The sequence below is a fragment of the Suricata suricatta genome, chromosome 3 (assembly GCF_006229205.1).
Source record: "Suricata suricatta isolate VVHF042 chromosome 3, meerkat_22Aug2017_6uvM2_HiC, whole genome shotgun sequence".
Classification (NCBI taxonomy): Eukaryota; Metazoa; Chordata; class Mammalia; order Carnivora; family Herpestidae; genus Suricata; species Suricata suricatta.
The window spans coordinates 90,750,163-90,766,822 of record NC_043702.1 but is presented as its reverse complement, the minus strand read 5'-3'; the positions used below and the strand labels follow the sequence as shown (position 1 = coordinate 90,766,822).

The following is a 16,660-nucleotide window of genomic DNA, read 5'->3' as shown; positions in this document are numbered from 1 at the left end:
AATAACCCAGTGAAGAAATGGGCAGAAGACATGAACAGACACTTCTCCAAAGAGGACATCCAGATGGCCTACAGGCACATGAAACGATGCTCAACATCAGTCATCATCAGGGAAACACAAATCAAAACCACACTGAGATACCACCTTACAGCAGTCAGAGTGGCTAAAATGAACAAATAAGGAGACTATAGATGCTGGGAGGGTGTGGAGAGATGGGCACCCTCCTACACTGTTGGTGGCAATGTAAACTGGTGCAGCCGCTCTGGAAAACAGTGTGGAGGTTCCTCAAAAAACTATCCATAGAACTCCCTTATGGGGTTCTACCCAAGAGAGACAGAAATGCTGATGCATAGGGGCACATGTACCCCAATGTTCATAGCAGCACTGTCAACAATAGCCAAAACATGGAAAGAGCCTAAATGTCCATCACCTGATGAGTGGATCAAGAAGATGTGGTATATATACACAATGGAGTATTACATGGCAAGGAGAAAGAATGAAATATGGCCATTTGTAGCAAAGTGGATGGACATCGAGGGTGTCATGCTAAGCAAAATAAGTCAGGCAGAGAAGGACAGATACTATATGTTTGCACTCATAGGTTTAACAGGAAAAAGGAGAAACCTAATGGAGGACCAGAGGGAGGGGAAGGGAGAAAGAGAGTTGGGGAGAGAGAGGGATACAAAACTTGAGAGACCATTGAATGCTGAAAAGGAACTGAGGGTTGAATGGGAAGGGGGAGTGGGGAAAAGAGATGGTGGTGATGGAGGAGGGCACTTGTGGGGAAGAGCACTGGGTGTTGTATGGAAACCAATTTGACAATAAACTATTTTTAAAAAATAAATAAAATAAAATCAAGGTTAAAAAAAAAAAAGAGCTGTCTCTGGCCAGAGCTATAACAATTTGAGCAAAAAGAAAAACACAAAGGACTATTGTGTAATAACTCAAAACATAAAAATGAGTATCCAGGAGTCCATATTGATATAAACAAGTGATAAAATGATGTATGAATGACTGAATTTCAAATTTACTCTGCCTTTAAGGAAATGAAGTATAACTGCCTATTCTTTAATTATGGGCCGCATATAGTTACTTTCTTTCAAAAGAAAGGGAGAAAAAAAATCACAACTTTACAGTGGAGAAATATGACAAACTCTGTATCAAGACAGGAGATCTATAGTGAAAATTCATACTGACTGTATATACCCTTAAGCTGACTTGATGACAATAGCCCTACCTCTGTGGTTTCTTCCCCAAAACACATTACCCTAGTGTGATCATGAGGAAAATACCAAACAAATGCCAATTAAGGGTCATTCCATAAACTACTACACGATTAAGTCTCAAACTGTAAAAGACTTCAAAAACAAGAAAAGTCTGAGAAACTGTCACAAACAACAGATGCCTAAATAGATATGATTACTAAGTGCAATAAGTATCTGGATAGAATCTGGGAACAGAAAAAGAACATTGGGAAAAAACTGAGGATACCTAAGCAAAGTATGATCTTTAGTTAATCATAATTAATGATTATGTGTTAAGACACATATACCACAGTAATCTAAGACAATAATAGGGGACAGGATACGGGGTATACAAGAACTCTCTGTACTATCTTTATAATAATTCTGTATTTAAGACCTAAATAATTCTAAAATAAAAATTATTTTAAAATAAAAAAATCTAAAGAAATTATTTTTAAAAAAGGACATAAAAATAATAAGGCTACCCTCAGAAATAAGGAAAGGAAGGAAACAGGCAAATAATACTGTTTTAAAGGAATACGAACAGTCTCACCAGCACAAGATTTTTAGGCTATCACCATCATTCTAACATTTAGCTTCATTTATTTGAGCACTTGTGTCCTGAAAATTCTTCTGAACTCAAGAATCCTGTTTCTAAATATAGAAAGTCTGGCACCTAGAGACTCTGTATAGAATAGTAATTGATAGAGAGACTTGGGAGCTGGATTATTTCAGGTCAAATATTTCAGCTCCTAGCACATAATAGCTGCAAATTCTTGGGCAGTTTACCTAACTTCTCTGTGCTTCAGTTTTCTCACCTATAAAATGAGAATAATAATAGTAATAAGAATACCACTACCCCACCCCACAGGGTTGTTGTGAGGATGAAGTAAATTAGTATATGTAAATCACTAGAAAAGAACCTGGCACATAGGTGCTAGTTAAGTGCTAACTATTTAACTAATTCATTCATTCCACAAAAATGCAACAAAACAGGAAGAGCTCAAGGAAACAGTGTAATTCAGCTTGGAACCAGTAAATGAAAACTAAGATTTATAGATACCAATGGAATCAAAACTGCCATCTCAGCTCACTTTTGTCAAATGTAGTTAGGCTTACAGAAAAAGAAAACTAAAATCATTCATGCCTATTTTAACTTTTTCGTCCTCAAATCTATAAAGGTAATATTGGCAGAGTGCACCTTCTTACACTGTTGGTGGGAATATAAACTGGTGCAGCTGCTCTGGAAAACAGTGTCGATGTTCCTCAAAAAACTATCCATAGAACTCCCCTATGATCCAGCAGTAGCACTGCTTGGGACCTACCCAAGGGGTATAGAAGTGCTGATGCATAGGGGCACATGTACCCCAACGTTCATAGCGGCACTGTCAACAGGAGCCAAAACATGGAGCGAGCCTAAATGTCCATCACCTGATGAATAAATCAAGAAGATGTGGTGTATATATACAATGGAGTACTACATGGCAACGAGAAAGAATGAAATCTGGCCATTTGTAGCAAAGTGGATGGACCTCGAGGGTGTCATGCTAAGCAAAATAAGTCAGGTGGAGAAGGACAGATACCATATGTTTGCACTCATAGGTCTAACAGGAGAAACCTAAGAGAGGGCCATAGGGAGGGGAAGGGGGAAAGAGAGTTGGGGAGAGAGAGGGATACAAACCATGAGAGACTATTGAATACTGAAAATGAACCAAGGGCTGAAGGGGGCTGGAGGGAGAGGGAGGGAAGGGAATGATGGTCATGGAGGGGGACACTTGTGGGGAGAAGCACTGGGTGTTATATGGAAACCAAACTGACAATAAATAATAAAAAAATATTGGCAGAGTGCATATCATAACACCAATTTTAAGGTCTTCTGAGCGAAAATAACCTTCCACATAGGTCCTTCATTGTTTCCACACACCTACACATTTCTGCTTGCAGAAAAACAGACAAGAGTTTTCAAACTTCAGCCTGCAGAAGTGCTTCTACCAGCTTGGAACAGCCTCTCCCACTCCCCCTGCAGAGAAGTACCTTGACCAAAAGAAAAGCATTGATAATGATGACTATAGGACCCTTGTTCCAAGTTTTTATTTATTAATATGTCCCAAAATAGCCATAAAGTAAGGTAAACCATGTAGTCCAGCCTTAACAAATGGTTTCCTTTTCTTCTGAAAAAGGAAGGAAGTGATACTTTATTTGGTATATACCCCCCCCAAATGTTTTGTCAAGTAAGAGGAAGGAGGAAATTTTTTAAAAAGTGTGTGTGTGTGTGTGTGTGTGTGTGTGTGTGCACGCGCATGTGTGCATGCTAGGGATGGGGGACTAAAATAGAGTATTAACAAAAAATGTTACCAAAAAAAGTAGGAATTTTCTGGCTTTGGTAACAGATACTGTGGACAAGTAAAGACAAAATCCATATACTAAAACTTCTGTCCATTATGACACAATATTAGGCTATTATATAAATCAAGGATATTAATCCCATCTTAAGTAAAAATGAACACTGTAAAAATTTCTAAGTACTAAATTTCTATAGAGAAAAACAGTTTTTAAATACTTGACAAATAGGGTAGGAAATGTGTAGGTTTAATATTTTTTGCCATGCATATCCTATTAAATTACCTGCTTTGTGTTAATGTGAAACTATTTTTCACATTTAAAATTTTTTCATGAATAAACACTTTCAATAGTTTCCAGCTTAAGAATAAGGACAAAGTGGTTCACAAGTAATTATTAAAAAACAACAGTGCAACAGCCTGATGGTAAACTATTTTCTGAGTTCTATTATTTATGGAATACAAATTCACAAGTGTTTCTGTATATTCACTACATAGTTCTTGAGACAACATTTAATTGCATTAAACTGAGAGACGGAGAAACAGGAAGTAATTATAACAGTTTAAGCTAGATTTCTAAAGTTAATTTTATTAAACAGCGCAGGCATGTTAACTAAAATATATTTTTATACTGGCAATACTCAATGATCACTTAATTAGAATTAAACAGAACTTAAGTTATCATTCCAATTTAAAGTTAATGATTAACTTATATACAGTAGATAGATTATATAAGTCCACAAAATATGAATACATTAGAAAAAAGATAACAGTGGAAAGATCCTAAAAGGGGGAGTAATGCTAGTTGAAGAACGTCATTTGTTTCTAAAGCTAGGGAGGAAAGATCACAGTAGACAGCTAAATTACACAATACTCCAAGTGGGTATTCAAGTATCTAAAAAAAAGTAGGTTCGATAACAGAGATGTAAAATTGCCTTCCTAAAGCTTTTAGCTATTTGATGAGTCAAATATTCATCATTTCAAAACATGCTTTTTAATTTAAAAATCAGAAAAGGAGTTTGACCTCCAAATTATAAACTGTATTTCCTCCTGTGACTTCACTACCATTATGTGATAAGAACAGGAAAAGGAGAACAGCATTAGGAAATAGAATTAAGGTCAAACCAGAGTTCATGTAATTTACATATATACAAGTTCTTTCTACTTCAACACTTTTAATTTACTAACTTTCATCCACACTAGCTTAGTGAGAGCCCATAAAAATGGCATTTCAATTCTACTGCTAACAGAGGATATCAGAGGTTGTGAGCTGTGATCTTACACATGTGCATCATGTGTTGAGGATTCTTTTTTATGAAAAATCAACATCACTGATAGGATTTAACATAATAACCTTGTAAGGTCGAATAGGCATAAACGAATGAGTCTTTAAAAAGCTGGTAAAAAGAAGTAATTATGACGGACACAAAAGTGGAGTCCTTTTTAAAGTGTTGAGGAAATGTTAAATAGTTCTTTTAAATGCATTAAAATTAAGAAATAAGAATGCTGTTGAAACAGTGTTGAAGTCACTCAACATGTGACAAGAGCTATGTAACTGTAAATAGTAAGAGATGAGGAAAAAACAGATGGCGTAATGAAAAATTCTTGCTGGCTGAAGGTTCATCATGAATTCCACACAATCCTTAGTTAAATGTTAACTGAGGAGAAGACAGGAATTGGTTGAAGAATATAAAAGTTAAGAAGGCTTAAGGTGCCGATCAAATGTTTATTTCAATCCATGCCATGAACAACTCCACAGATTTAAGGCCCATCCAAATGTCTCTGTGATGTCTCTGTGACATCAAAATCAAGAACAAGATAGCAATGACAACACACTTGATGAGAGTTTTCCCTCTGAATCACTGGTGGAGATTATCAAGATGGTGTTAACTGAAATAATATGATTTCTCTGGACATAAATAAAACAGAACTGTTTAAAAAGTGAAAGACAAACATACACATGCATACATGTACCACACATTTATTTTATATATATTAGATAAAATGGTTATGCCTAGTTTTGAGGTTTTCAAGTTTACATTCCTGTTTGATGAAAAAATACTAAGGGACTAAAAACATGAGCCTCTGTCTCTGGACACTCAAATTTATTAATTGATGAAGACACTTCTGGAATTCATCCTGTTTCAAAATAGAAATTTCTGTTGTTTCCCAAATGTCTATATACTATCCCTTTATTTACATTGTTGAAGTTCTTCACAGGCAATGACTATGTTTCTAACTACAGCACCTAATCTAAACAAATGACTATAGAATAACGGGTCCAAACTAAAAACTTAGGTAATTATAAATCAGCATAATCCAAGAATCCCTGTATCAAACTTTCTGCACAGCATTCATGTTCCTGTTACACTGTAACTCATTTTTTTCCTAAAGAAGAGAATGTGGAGGTAAGTCATTGGTCAAGTCTATATGTAACTAAAGCTAAGACAGTAAATTGGGAGGGTATTTTTATTTCCACTTACATTTTCTAAAAATTCAGTATGTTTTCTTCATTACTATATCTCTAAATGTTTATGTTTTGCTGTTTCTCTTAAAGGCCTCATGAAAACAGTGACACATTCTCAAACTGAATAAAAATTAGAACTTTAGTGATAATAAAATATTACTTTTTAAAGTTTTTATTTATTTTGTGTGTGTGCCTGTGTGTGTGTATGAAGAAAGAGAGAGAGAGAGAGAGAGAGAGAGAAGGAGGGAGGAAGAGAGAGGGAAGGAGAGAGAAAGTGAGCAGAGAGAGAGGGAGAGTGAGAATCCCAAGCAGGCTCTGTGCTGTCAGCCCAGAACCCAATGAGGGGCTCAAACTCACAAACCGTCGAGTTTATGACCTGAGTCAAAATCAAGAGTTGGACACTTAATTGAGCCACCCAGGTGCTCCTTGAGGCTGAATTTTAAAGCACACTGATGCTGTCTGTGACACCACATTTTAATACTAATGTTTTAAGTGTGCACCTAATATGTTTTAAGTGTGCACATACCCACACACACACATACACAACACACTTATTCTCATTCTTTATGTATCTGTCCCGTCTGCTTCTCTTTATAGGTATACATAGCCATAAGGAAAGGGAGAGAGCACATGGTAAATAGTAGACACTGAAAACTGGTTGTGAAATTTTATAAAAGACATAAAAATCATGAAAATACTTACTTCATCAGCTACCATACACCTGGAAAAAAAAAATAAAACCAAGTTAATATCTTCATTATCAAAGCCAACCATTTAAAAAGTTTTGATTAAGTAGCTTGCCACAAGACAGTTTTTAAGTACTTAAAATTTTTAAAGGACTATGCCAGAGAGAGGTGTTTATAAGACTCTCCAGCTGCCAAGGGCATATGGTTATGTGGGAGGATTAGAGATTCAGCAATGTTGTTCCCCACTTCCTACCCAGGGAGACAGCTATAATGACCCTTCAAAAATGAGAACAAAATGGCAAGTGATTTTACCAACAACTTCCCTTCTTACCAATAAATCTTAAAACTGGTCTTCCTTAGAGATTAGAAGAATTCTGTATTAAAGTACAAAAAAAATAAATCTCAACCACATATTAGCATGTTATATCTATGATTTTATCTGCTATACTATATATGCTCAGCCTACTGTCAAGCTGAATTTTGGTTTCCACTACTATTTGGTTAAGGTTTTTCCATTCTTTTTTATTGACCTATCGAAGTAAATTCTATATACTGAAAATTAAGGATAGGGGGCATAAGCTGAGATCTTACACAGAAGAAAAAGCAAACAGTAGGTGTGGTCAGGATCATGAGGGGTCCCTCAGAGATAGAGAGTACGTCCTATGGTGAAAAGCCAATCTCTTAACTGAGAGGATTTCCAGGCAATCTAAGAAACACTGGAATATTCTAATTAGAAAGGAATAAAAGCCCATTTCTATTCTTCTCTTCCTTTATTCCCAATGATCTGAACATTATGCAATTTTATAAGATTTCTTTTCCCTTAAAAGACAAATTAGGAATTTGCCCTGAGATAAGATGGTTATAATGTGAGTAAGAAAAAAGAACAAGAAAGGTACTCTGCCTAATGTGCACTAAATTAGGAAAATGGTAGAAAATAAGGTTGGAAGGCAATTGGGAGAGCCTTCTCCATGGAGAGCTTCCTAAACAACTGTATGGGGTTTGGATTTTCTTAGAATCCTTTAGAGGGAAACATTCTTTTACCTTTTTAAAAGATTACTCTGGCTTCTAGAGAATAAACTGTAGAGGGCAAGAGCAGAAGAATGGAGAGCAGTTAGGAGGCAACAGCAATAGACCAGCAGGGACACAATAATGTATAGATGAGTGGTAGAGGTGGAAGTGATGAAGAGTTTGGTCTATTTTGAAAGTACAGCCAGTAGGATTTGTGGATTAATTGGGATGTAGATGTAAAAATAAGATGGAGAAGTCAAGAATGAATCTTAAGATCATGACATGAGAATTAACTATAAAAAATGGTGCCACTGCCATTTACCAAGGTAAGAAAGACTCGGGACAATTAGGTTTGTCAATGACAATCAAGCCATCAGTTTGGACATGCAACCTTTGTGATATACATTAGCTTGCCAAGTCAAACTATTGAGTAGGTAACTGGATATATGCATCAGGAGAATGGTTAGGGGCAGGAAATATAATAAATTTGAGAGTCATCAGAATGTAAATGGCACTGGAATTAGTGAGGACCCAAAGTATTCTGAAATATGACAACTTGACTGTGGCCTATTCTTCCCTATACCCAACTCCAAGTTCCTGAACTTTCTAAGGTTAAGCAGCTGCTGAGACATCTTAAGCCCCTAGGGGAGTAACATCAGATCAAACTGGTCTGAAGTTACATTGTCCCATTGGTGGCTAACTGAAAAGCAACAACACTGGAATAACTTGTCTTCTAGGTATCGAAAGACCTCAATGGTAAGATTACCCTCCAATCTCTTGGAATACGCTGTATTCTCCAATGTGAGACAGATGAGTGTTCCCTATTTTGGAACTAGGGTGGTTGAGAACATTAGACAGCATAGGCTTCCTTTAGTCATCTCTCGAAGGCTAACTATCCTTCAACTTTAGGCACAATATTTATTCTGACTGCTGGGATTCCTATTGTTAACGACAGTTCAGCAAGCAGACATGATTTCCAATAAGGCATCACAGGAAAACAACTGATAATGTGAGAGGCCCAAAAACTTTGAAGAACAGAGTTAAGACTGAATAATTAGAACTTGTATCTACTGAAAGAGTACGTGCCAGAAAAGATAAATACCTGTGCAACAAATGTTAGAGCACTTAAGTAAATTCTAAGGTATCTCTCTCTCTCTCTCTCTCTCTCACACACACACACACACACACACACACACCCTAAAGCTTAAAATCACAACTTTCAAACTAAAATGAGCACATTAATTTAAAAAAATCATTACTTATACATAATTAAGTAGACTGGAAGATGAAGGGCAAGGATTATCTCAAAACACAGAGTAAATAGTTAAGTAAATATACAGGCACAGAAAAGAAAAAATACTTGAAGGATAAATCCAGAAATATGTGAAAATATATGAAAAAATAGGTGTTCAAAAGTAGAAAAGACACGATGTCAAGTATAGGTAACAATTAAATAAATAATAAAATAAAAATTATTCAGGTTGAGAAAACACCTCTGGTGGATAATTGGAAAGGGCATAACTAAGTTTCAGGTTGGATTGCAAAGACAAATATCTACTCATATCCTTATAAAATGCAGTAATCTAAAAAATAGGAAGAAAACCCTTGTAAGTGTTCAGACAGAAAGAACAATTATTCATAAATGAAAAAGCCAGGACTGGCACTGGGCTTATCGTCAACACTAGAAGCTAAAGACCCATGGAAGAGAATCCAGACAGCTTGAACAGAAAGGAGAACTCATGCATCTTATATCTAGCCAAGATACGCATTATTTGTCAGGGATGGCAAAAAGATATTTGCAGCCAAATAGTATCTCCAAGATTACAAAACACAAGTAAACCCTAGCAGGAAAAATACTTCATAAAATAATTAAACAATAAACACGCCTCAACACAGATTGAAGACAGGAGAAAATGAAAACAAAATCTGGTAAGCAATGACGGTAGAAATGCATGAATTTAATGGGTGATGTGTATTCTACATGGCAACTCCAGCAATAGAAAAGACCAATTCTGAAAATCTCTAAGTGGAAAATTAGGTAACAAGGAAGAAGATGTGCTAAAAAGTATTCTAAAGCAGAATACCAAACAGATGATATTTAAAATCAGGAGACTAGGGATACCTGGGCAACTCGGTGGGTTAGGCACCCAAATTCAGCTCAGGTCATGATCTCACTGCTCGTGAGTTTGAGCTCCATATCAGGCTCTACGCTGACAGCTCAGAGCCTGGAACCTGCTTCCGATTCTCTGTCTCCCTCTCTCTCTGCCCTTCCCCTGCTAATGCTCTCTCTCTCAAAAATGGATAAACATTTTTAAAAATTAAAAAAAAAATCAGGAGACTAAATGAAATCACCCAGGGAGTAAGAATATAGGGAGAAAAGAATTATGGTTGACCCCTGGAGCACTCCAACATATAGGGGTACAAAGAGAAGGACAGAGAAGAACTGAGGAGTGTCTAGTAATATAAAAAGATACAAGAGGAATATGGTAGGAAGGAATGAAGAACTATAGTAAATGCTACTAAAAAAAAGTCTAATAAAATGAGGTCTGAGAACTGACCATTTGATTTGGCAAGAGATCCCTGATTTGACAAGAGCAATTCGGATGACATGGTAGGAGACAAAAGCCTCCCTTGAGTGGATTCAAGAGAAAATGGAAGGAGAGGAAGAGGAAAAAGTAAACAGAGACTACTATCTCAGGGAATTATCCTGTAGAGGGGAACAGAGAAACATGGTAGTAGTTGGCAAGAATACTACGGTCCACAGAAGTTTTTTTTAAAAGATAGAATAGTACAAATAACCCAATAAATATCTTACTGGTCATATGAGTAATATCTAGCAGGTAGATAGAAGTATGGATGAGGAACTTGAAAATTAAGTCAAGAGAATAGTAAAAATGAGAAAGGGGGTGTCTGGGTGGCTCAGTCAGTAAACACTTGACTTGATTTCAGCTGAGGTCACGATCTCATGGTTCATGACATTGAGCCCCACGCTGGGCTCTGCTCTGACAGCCTGGAGCCTGCTTGGGATTCTCTCTCTCTCTCTCTCTCTCTCTCTCTCTCTCTCTCTCTCTCTTCTCTTTCTGCTCCTCCCCACCTTGTATGCACTCTCCCCTCTAAAAAGAAATAAATAAGCATTTAAAAAATAAGAAAGAAGCTGTGCATGAAGGTGATCATAAACCAAAGAGAAGTGAATTGGGTTCTCAAGTGTAAACTGTAAAAAGATGGAGAAGAATTTTTCATGGCTAGAAGCTTGGGAAACATTTTCATTTTGAAAAAAAAAAAAAATGAAGTAAGAGAAGTACTCCAAAGAGTTGGAAAATAAGGATCAGGGTCTAAGAAGCCCTGGGAAACATTCACAACAGAGGAAATGGTTAACAGTGTCCAAATGTCACAAAGATGTTGCAAAGGATGAGGGCTAAAAGGCCATCATTAAAAGTTACCAAGAGCTCACTTGTAAAAATTATGTAAAAGTGATTATGAAGATGGTGCACAGCAAAAAATGGAGGCAACAGATATAATCAAAAGCTCTGGTAGCAAAAATAAAAATAGGGCAGTACCTATAGAACATGTTGGAGGGGTGCCTGGGTAGCTCAGTTGGTTAAGCGTCCAGCTTCGGCTCAGGTCATGATCTCACGGTTTGTGGGTTTGAGCCCCACGTCAGGCTCTGTGCTGACAGCTAGCTCAGAGCCTGGAGCCTGCTTCAGATTCTGTATCTCCCTCTCTCTCTGACCCTCCCCTGCTCACGCTGTCTCTCTCTGTCTCTCAAAAATAAATAAACAGCATAAAAAAATAAAAAATAAAAAAAGAACATGTTGGAAACCTGAATAGTGGGCAAGAAGTCAATAGTGAGAAAGAAAACAAGAAAGCTGACTGATGGAGACCTCAATGTGCTACCATAATTTAGAAAGGGAAAATATGGTTAATACGATTTCTCACTTCGTAGGAATTTTACACCATACTTGATTGAAACAAAAGTCTACTTTGTAATCAAAAGACTACCCATCATCACAGTTATCCATAGAAATAAAAACAGCTCTTGCTCCCATTGGGAAATGTCAAACACAATCCAAGTTATAGGGACTTTAACCTACAGCTACAAAGAAAATTTCCTTCTTTAAGGAATATCTATTGTATTTGCCAAGCCTGGTTTGATGCACCAACAGCTATATAATTCTATCTGAATTTTACAAGCAGTTCAGTTTTCCAATGTTACAAAAAATAAATAATATTCTTTGTTGCAAATTTATGTTAATTGCTTGAATTATAATTCATCCAGCTTGGCTACAGGCATCAAAAAGCAACTTTTCGTTTCACTGAGTTGTTTCCAAAACCTTCAGCCTCTTACATTAATCATCCACTTACAGTATCAAGACATATATATTCTGGTGTTTGCAGCAACCATATCTGTGGATGCACATGCTCAGTGTTTGCTATTTTTAACCCAAAGTTTCATACGGCTAGAAAAGAGAAAGCTGAACAGCATAATACTTTTCTGAGGATCATTTTACACACCAGCTAAATTTCTAATCTAAGACTCACATAACTGAACAATTTGTGTTTAACTTGAAGCGTTTCTCCAATTTCTTTATATTAAAAGAAATGCACCTTTTTTTTTTATAACACCCATATTTCTTGAATATACCATGTCTGTAAAAAGAAAACAGCAAAAGAATATTTTGGTAACCCTGCAGCAAGGGAACAGTAAGAGAATATTTTGGTAACACTGGCAATTCAGTAAGGTGAACACATGTAAGATGAACATACGTAAGATGTTTGGAATCTTAAAGATAGCATTCAGGACTTGGTACCTGAACACAAGATCTGCTTCGTCAACTGCCCTGCATGCTTCAACCTCAGAAGTGGGCTACTTCCTCTGGAAGAATACTGACCTTCCAGATATTTATATGCAATCTGTCCTTTAGCAGGTATTGACCATTTATATGATAAACCATATTATATATGCCATAGGATGCTTTCGTATGTATACTTGACCAGGGCTAATTCAATGTAACTTTAACAAACTCCACCCACTCTCCTCAGAAACAAAGCTACAGGGACTATGGATTCAGAAGATTAAGTCATAATACTTTTTCCAGTCACACCAATGTCTTAAAATACTTTACCCCATAACTGTAAAAGCTCAACAGAATAAAATGCCATTTTATTTAGCTTTAATATTATTTATTTTTTGAACAGGGGATACATCCATATGTACATGATTCAAGAGGTACAAAAGGGGAAAGTCTCTCTCCAATCCCTATTCCTCAAGGGTGTCCCAGTATTAGCTGCTCTGAAGGAAACAAAGTTATCTGCTTACTGTGTAGCCTTCTAGAAATACTCTATTTAAGTATGTGTGTGTATATGTTTGTGTGTGTGTGTGTGTGTGTGTCACAAATAATAATATAAAATTTAACCTTTCCTAATCTCATGTAAGATCCCAAAAGTGTTCAATATACCACTGTAACATGATGAAAAAGAAAAGGAAAAACTTGAGGCTGAATTTTTTTTTTAATTACTTGTTTTCCATTGCTTTGGCAAATGACAAGTGTATATAGTCAGAAAACCTTCAAGTTCAGCTCTCATCTAGTTTGGCCTCTTCATACATGTCTGGGATAAACAACCATTTCCTGGAAAACTCTCCTGGGCTTCCCAGCTGCTCCCGATTCTCCTGCCAGCTTTCATCTGTCGCTTTTCTCTGTGTCTACACCTCTATCACCCTGTTCAGTGTTCAACCTTTAGAGTCATTTTCCCTGTGTGCTCTACTTTTTTTCCTAAAGCTATCTTCTATTCTTCTAGTTTTAAGTGCCAACCATATGAGTCCTAAATCTGTACCCAAGGTTTCTAACATACGTTCCAGATTCATATTTAAAAGCTCTAATTGGAAATTTTTCCTCCCCTGGATATCCTGAAGTTATTAATACTATGTATATTGATATTTGAAACTAAAGCTAAGTAAGCTCCAGATATAATAAAATGAAGTAAAATAAAATAAAATATCTAAAGGAGTTATTTAAACATTTGATCTGAGTCTCTGATTCTTACCCTTGGGTCAGATTTTTCTGTTTAAAATTAAAACTATAAAACAACAGAATTTATTTTGGTTGCATATCAAATCAGTATGCTGAATTTCTGAAAAGCTTAAAAAAGTGCTTTTATTTGCACGTGTATAATTAAATATATCCTAGACCTCTATATCCAGCTTAGTCTCATCTTTTTTATGAACTGACTAAGGCACATAAGCTGAGCTGTGATCAAATGAGATAAGAGAGTACTCTGTAAATGGAAATATAACGTAATATTTTTATTATTGTTTTGCTGGTGTTAAGTTCAACAAATAACTATGCTCAACAGATAACTACGTTTACTGTCAGTAAATACTGACAATGGATATAAAGGAGTTACAGATGACAGTAGCTTCAAATTTCACGGTTAAAAATGGAAGAAAATGTGACTGACATTAAAAACTGGTTTCATAAACAGTTTTATTTAGGATGTAATGAAAGAAAAGCAACTCAACTGAAAATGGCTTAATCACTAAAAATAATTAATATATCACATAATACATTATCACAAAATTCAGGCGTGGGATGGTTCCAGTGGTTAATTCGATACCCCCCTCATGTCATCTTTCTATTCTGTCATCCTAAGTAGCTCAAGACAATTCATCCTTACCCACTGATGTTCAGAAGCACATGGAAGGTTGGGAGTCTGGGTAGCTCAGTCAGTTGAGCCTCAGACTCTTGATTTCATCTCAGGTCATGACCTCATGGTTTGGGAGTTCAAGCCAGCCCTGGGCTCTGTGCTGACGGTGAGGAGTCTACCTGGGGTGCTCACTCTCCCCTTTCACCTCTTATGTTCGCTCTCTCTTTCTCACAAAATAAACAAATAAATAAAAACTTTTTAAAAATCATGGGAAGTATACTTAACGAATTCTAGAGTCTTGGGGCACCTGGGTGGCTCACTTGGTTAAGTGTCTGACTTCAGCTCAGATCATGATCTCACAGTCCATGAATTTGAGCCCTACATCAGGCTCTGTGCTGACAGCTCAGAGCTTGGAGCCTGCTTTGAATTCTGTGTCTCCCTCTCTCTCTGCCCCTCCTCTGCTCACACTCTCTCTCAAAAAAGAGAGAGAGAGAGAGAGAGAGAGAGAGAGAGAGAGAGAGAAAGAAAGAAAAAGAAAGAAAGAGAGAGAAAGAAAAGAAAAAGCAACATTAAAAAAATAATTCTAGAATCTGTTAGTAGAGAAGGAATAGGAGTAAAGATCATGGATGAAGCAACTCATATCTGCTGCATATGTTATGACTTTGAAAACCAAGTTAAAATGACATTCAGTGTTTTGCTTTCTTGTCATTCTTTTCACCCATTACAAAACAATAGTCATACAAAAGGGCATATTAGATACCTAAGAGATGTGGGGTAATATGAAAAAAATCCTTTTTGGTGTATACCAAAAACCAAGCATGTTTTTAAAAAGAATTGGCTTTTCTGTTCATGAGCATAAAAAAAATTAAACTAGTCCCTAATGCTTGATAATATCTTGAAAATATTATGCTTCATTAGTCTGACTTCATTAGCATAAAACTGCCCCATTACTTTTTAATAAGAGCAAAACTGGAAAAAATGTCTGCATCCTTTTAGATGGTTTAAAAAAGAAAAGGTGTTTATCAGCTGTTTTGAGAGAATTATTTTTGTTTCTGGAAGTATAATAACTCCCACTGGGCCATTATGTCACATATTAGCTTTTACAAATTATTTCATTCTTGTTTATAAAATTTCAGGTCACAAAAGTTCATTATTCCTACAGTAATTAGTGAAAAAATATTAGGGCCTAATTAGACCTTCATTAGAATATATTAAGAGTTATAAACAACATATAGCTTATATAAAAAGGAACTAAGGAGTAAGTCAGGTCTGCTTGATCTAGTCCAAAGTGACTTTATAAGTAGTAAAAATGCTTCATAGTACCAAAATTGCTTTGTTAGCAAAGACATGTACATCAGCGATACTTAAATGTTGATAGATAGAGAAATAAGTTAAATACTTTGTTACAAATTGAGAGCCTTTCTCAGAATATAATAGAACACTAACCTTTATTTATGAATTCCTTTTTTGCCTGGTTTTGGATTTATTCAATTGTATGCTATTAACACCTGAAAATATTTCAAAGATGAGAACAAATTTGCCAAAACTAAGAAGATACCACAAAATCGAAACAATCCAATTTATTATATATCATATTGTTTCAATTTACTTTTTTAGGGATAGAGAATTGAGTCCACATATATGAATCTTGAGAAACTTAGAGAAGACCATGGGGGAAGGGAAGGGGAAAAATAGTTACAAACAGAGAGGCAGGGAGGCAAACCACAAGAGACTCTTAAACACAGAGAACAAACTGAAAGTGGATGGGGTGGGGACAGAGGGGAAATGGGTGATGGGCATTGAGAAGGGCACTTGTTGGAATGAGCACCAGGCGTTGTATGTAAGCCAATCTGACAATAAATTATATTAAAAAAGAGAGAGAGAGAGAATTGAGTCCAGCTGAACATAATAAAAAGCCAAATAGTAATGGCTAAAATAGGACTATTTTCCCTCTCACCCACCACCACACCCCCTTCCTAAACAGGAAGTCTGGAGTTAAGTAATTCCACACTGGGGCAGCAGCCAAGATAAAAGTGTCCCACATCTACAATCTTCTTGTCCTTTCCTTTAGGGTAGGTCAAAAGATAGCTGGTAAGAGTCCCAGGGTTGGCAGCAATGTTTGATGCAGGAAAAAAGGTAGAGGACAGCAGGGCACTTGCCAAATGAGCTGACACTATTTTAACAAGCTTTCCCATAATCACCACCCATGACTTCTACTGGTGTCTCCTTGGCCACACTGTATCACAGAACCACTCCTAGTGGAAATGGAGTTTG

The 16,660-nt window shown here is 36.3% G+C and overlaps 1 protein-coding gene across 1 annotated transcript in view; it reads right to left on the bottom strand.

Annotated features, from left to right (window-relative positions):
- ZRANB3 (zinc finger RANBP2-type containing 3) overlaps nucleotides 1–16,660 on the bottom strand; it is a 281,276-nt gene that overhangs the window by 153,777 nt on the left and 110,839 nt on the right. Inside the window, exon 3 of the mRNA XM_029934667.1 lies at nucleotides 6,753–6,771. Within this exon, the coding sequence (XP_029790527.1) occupies nucleotides 6,753–6,771 (19 nt within the window). The remainder of the gene's footprint in view (nucleotides 1–6,752; nucleotides 6,772–16,660) is intronic.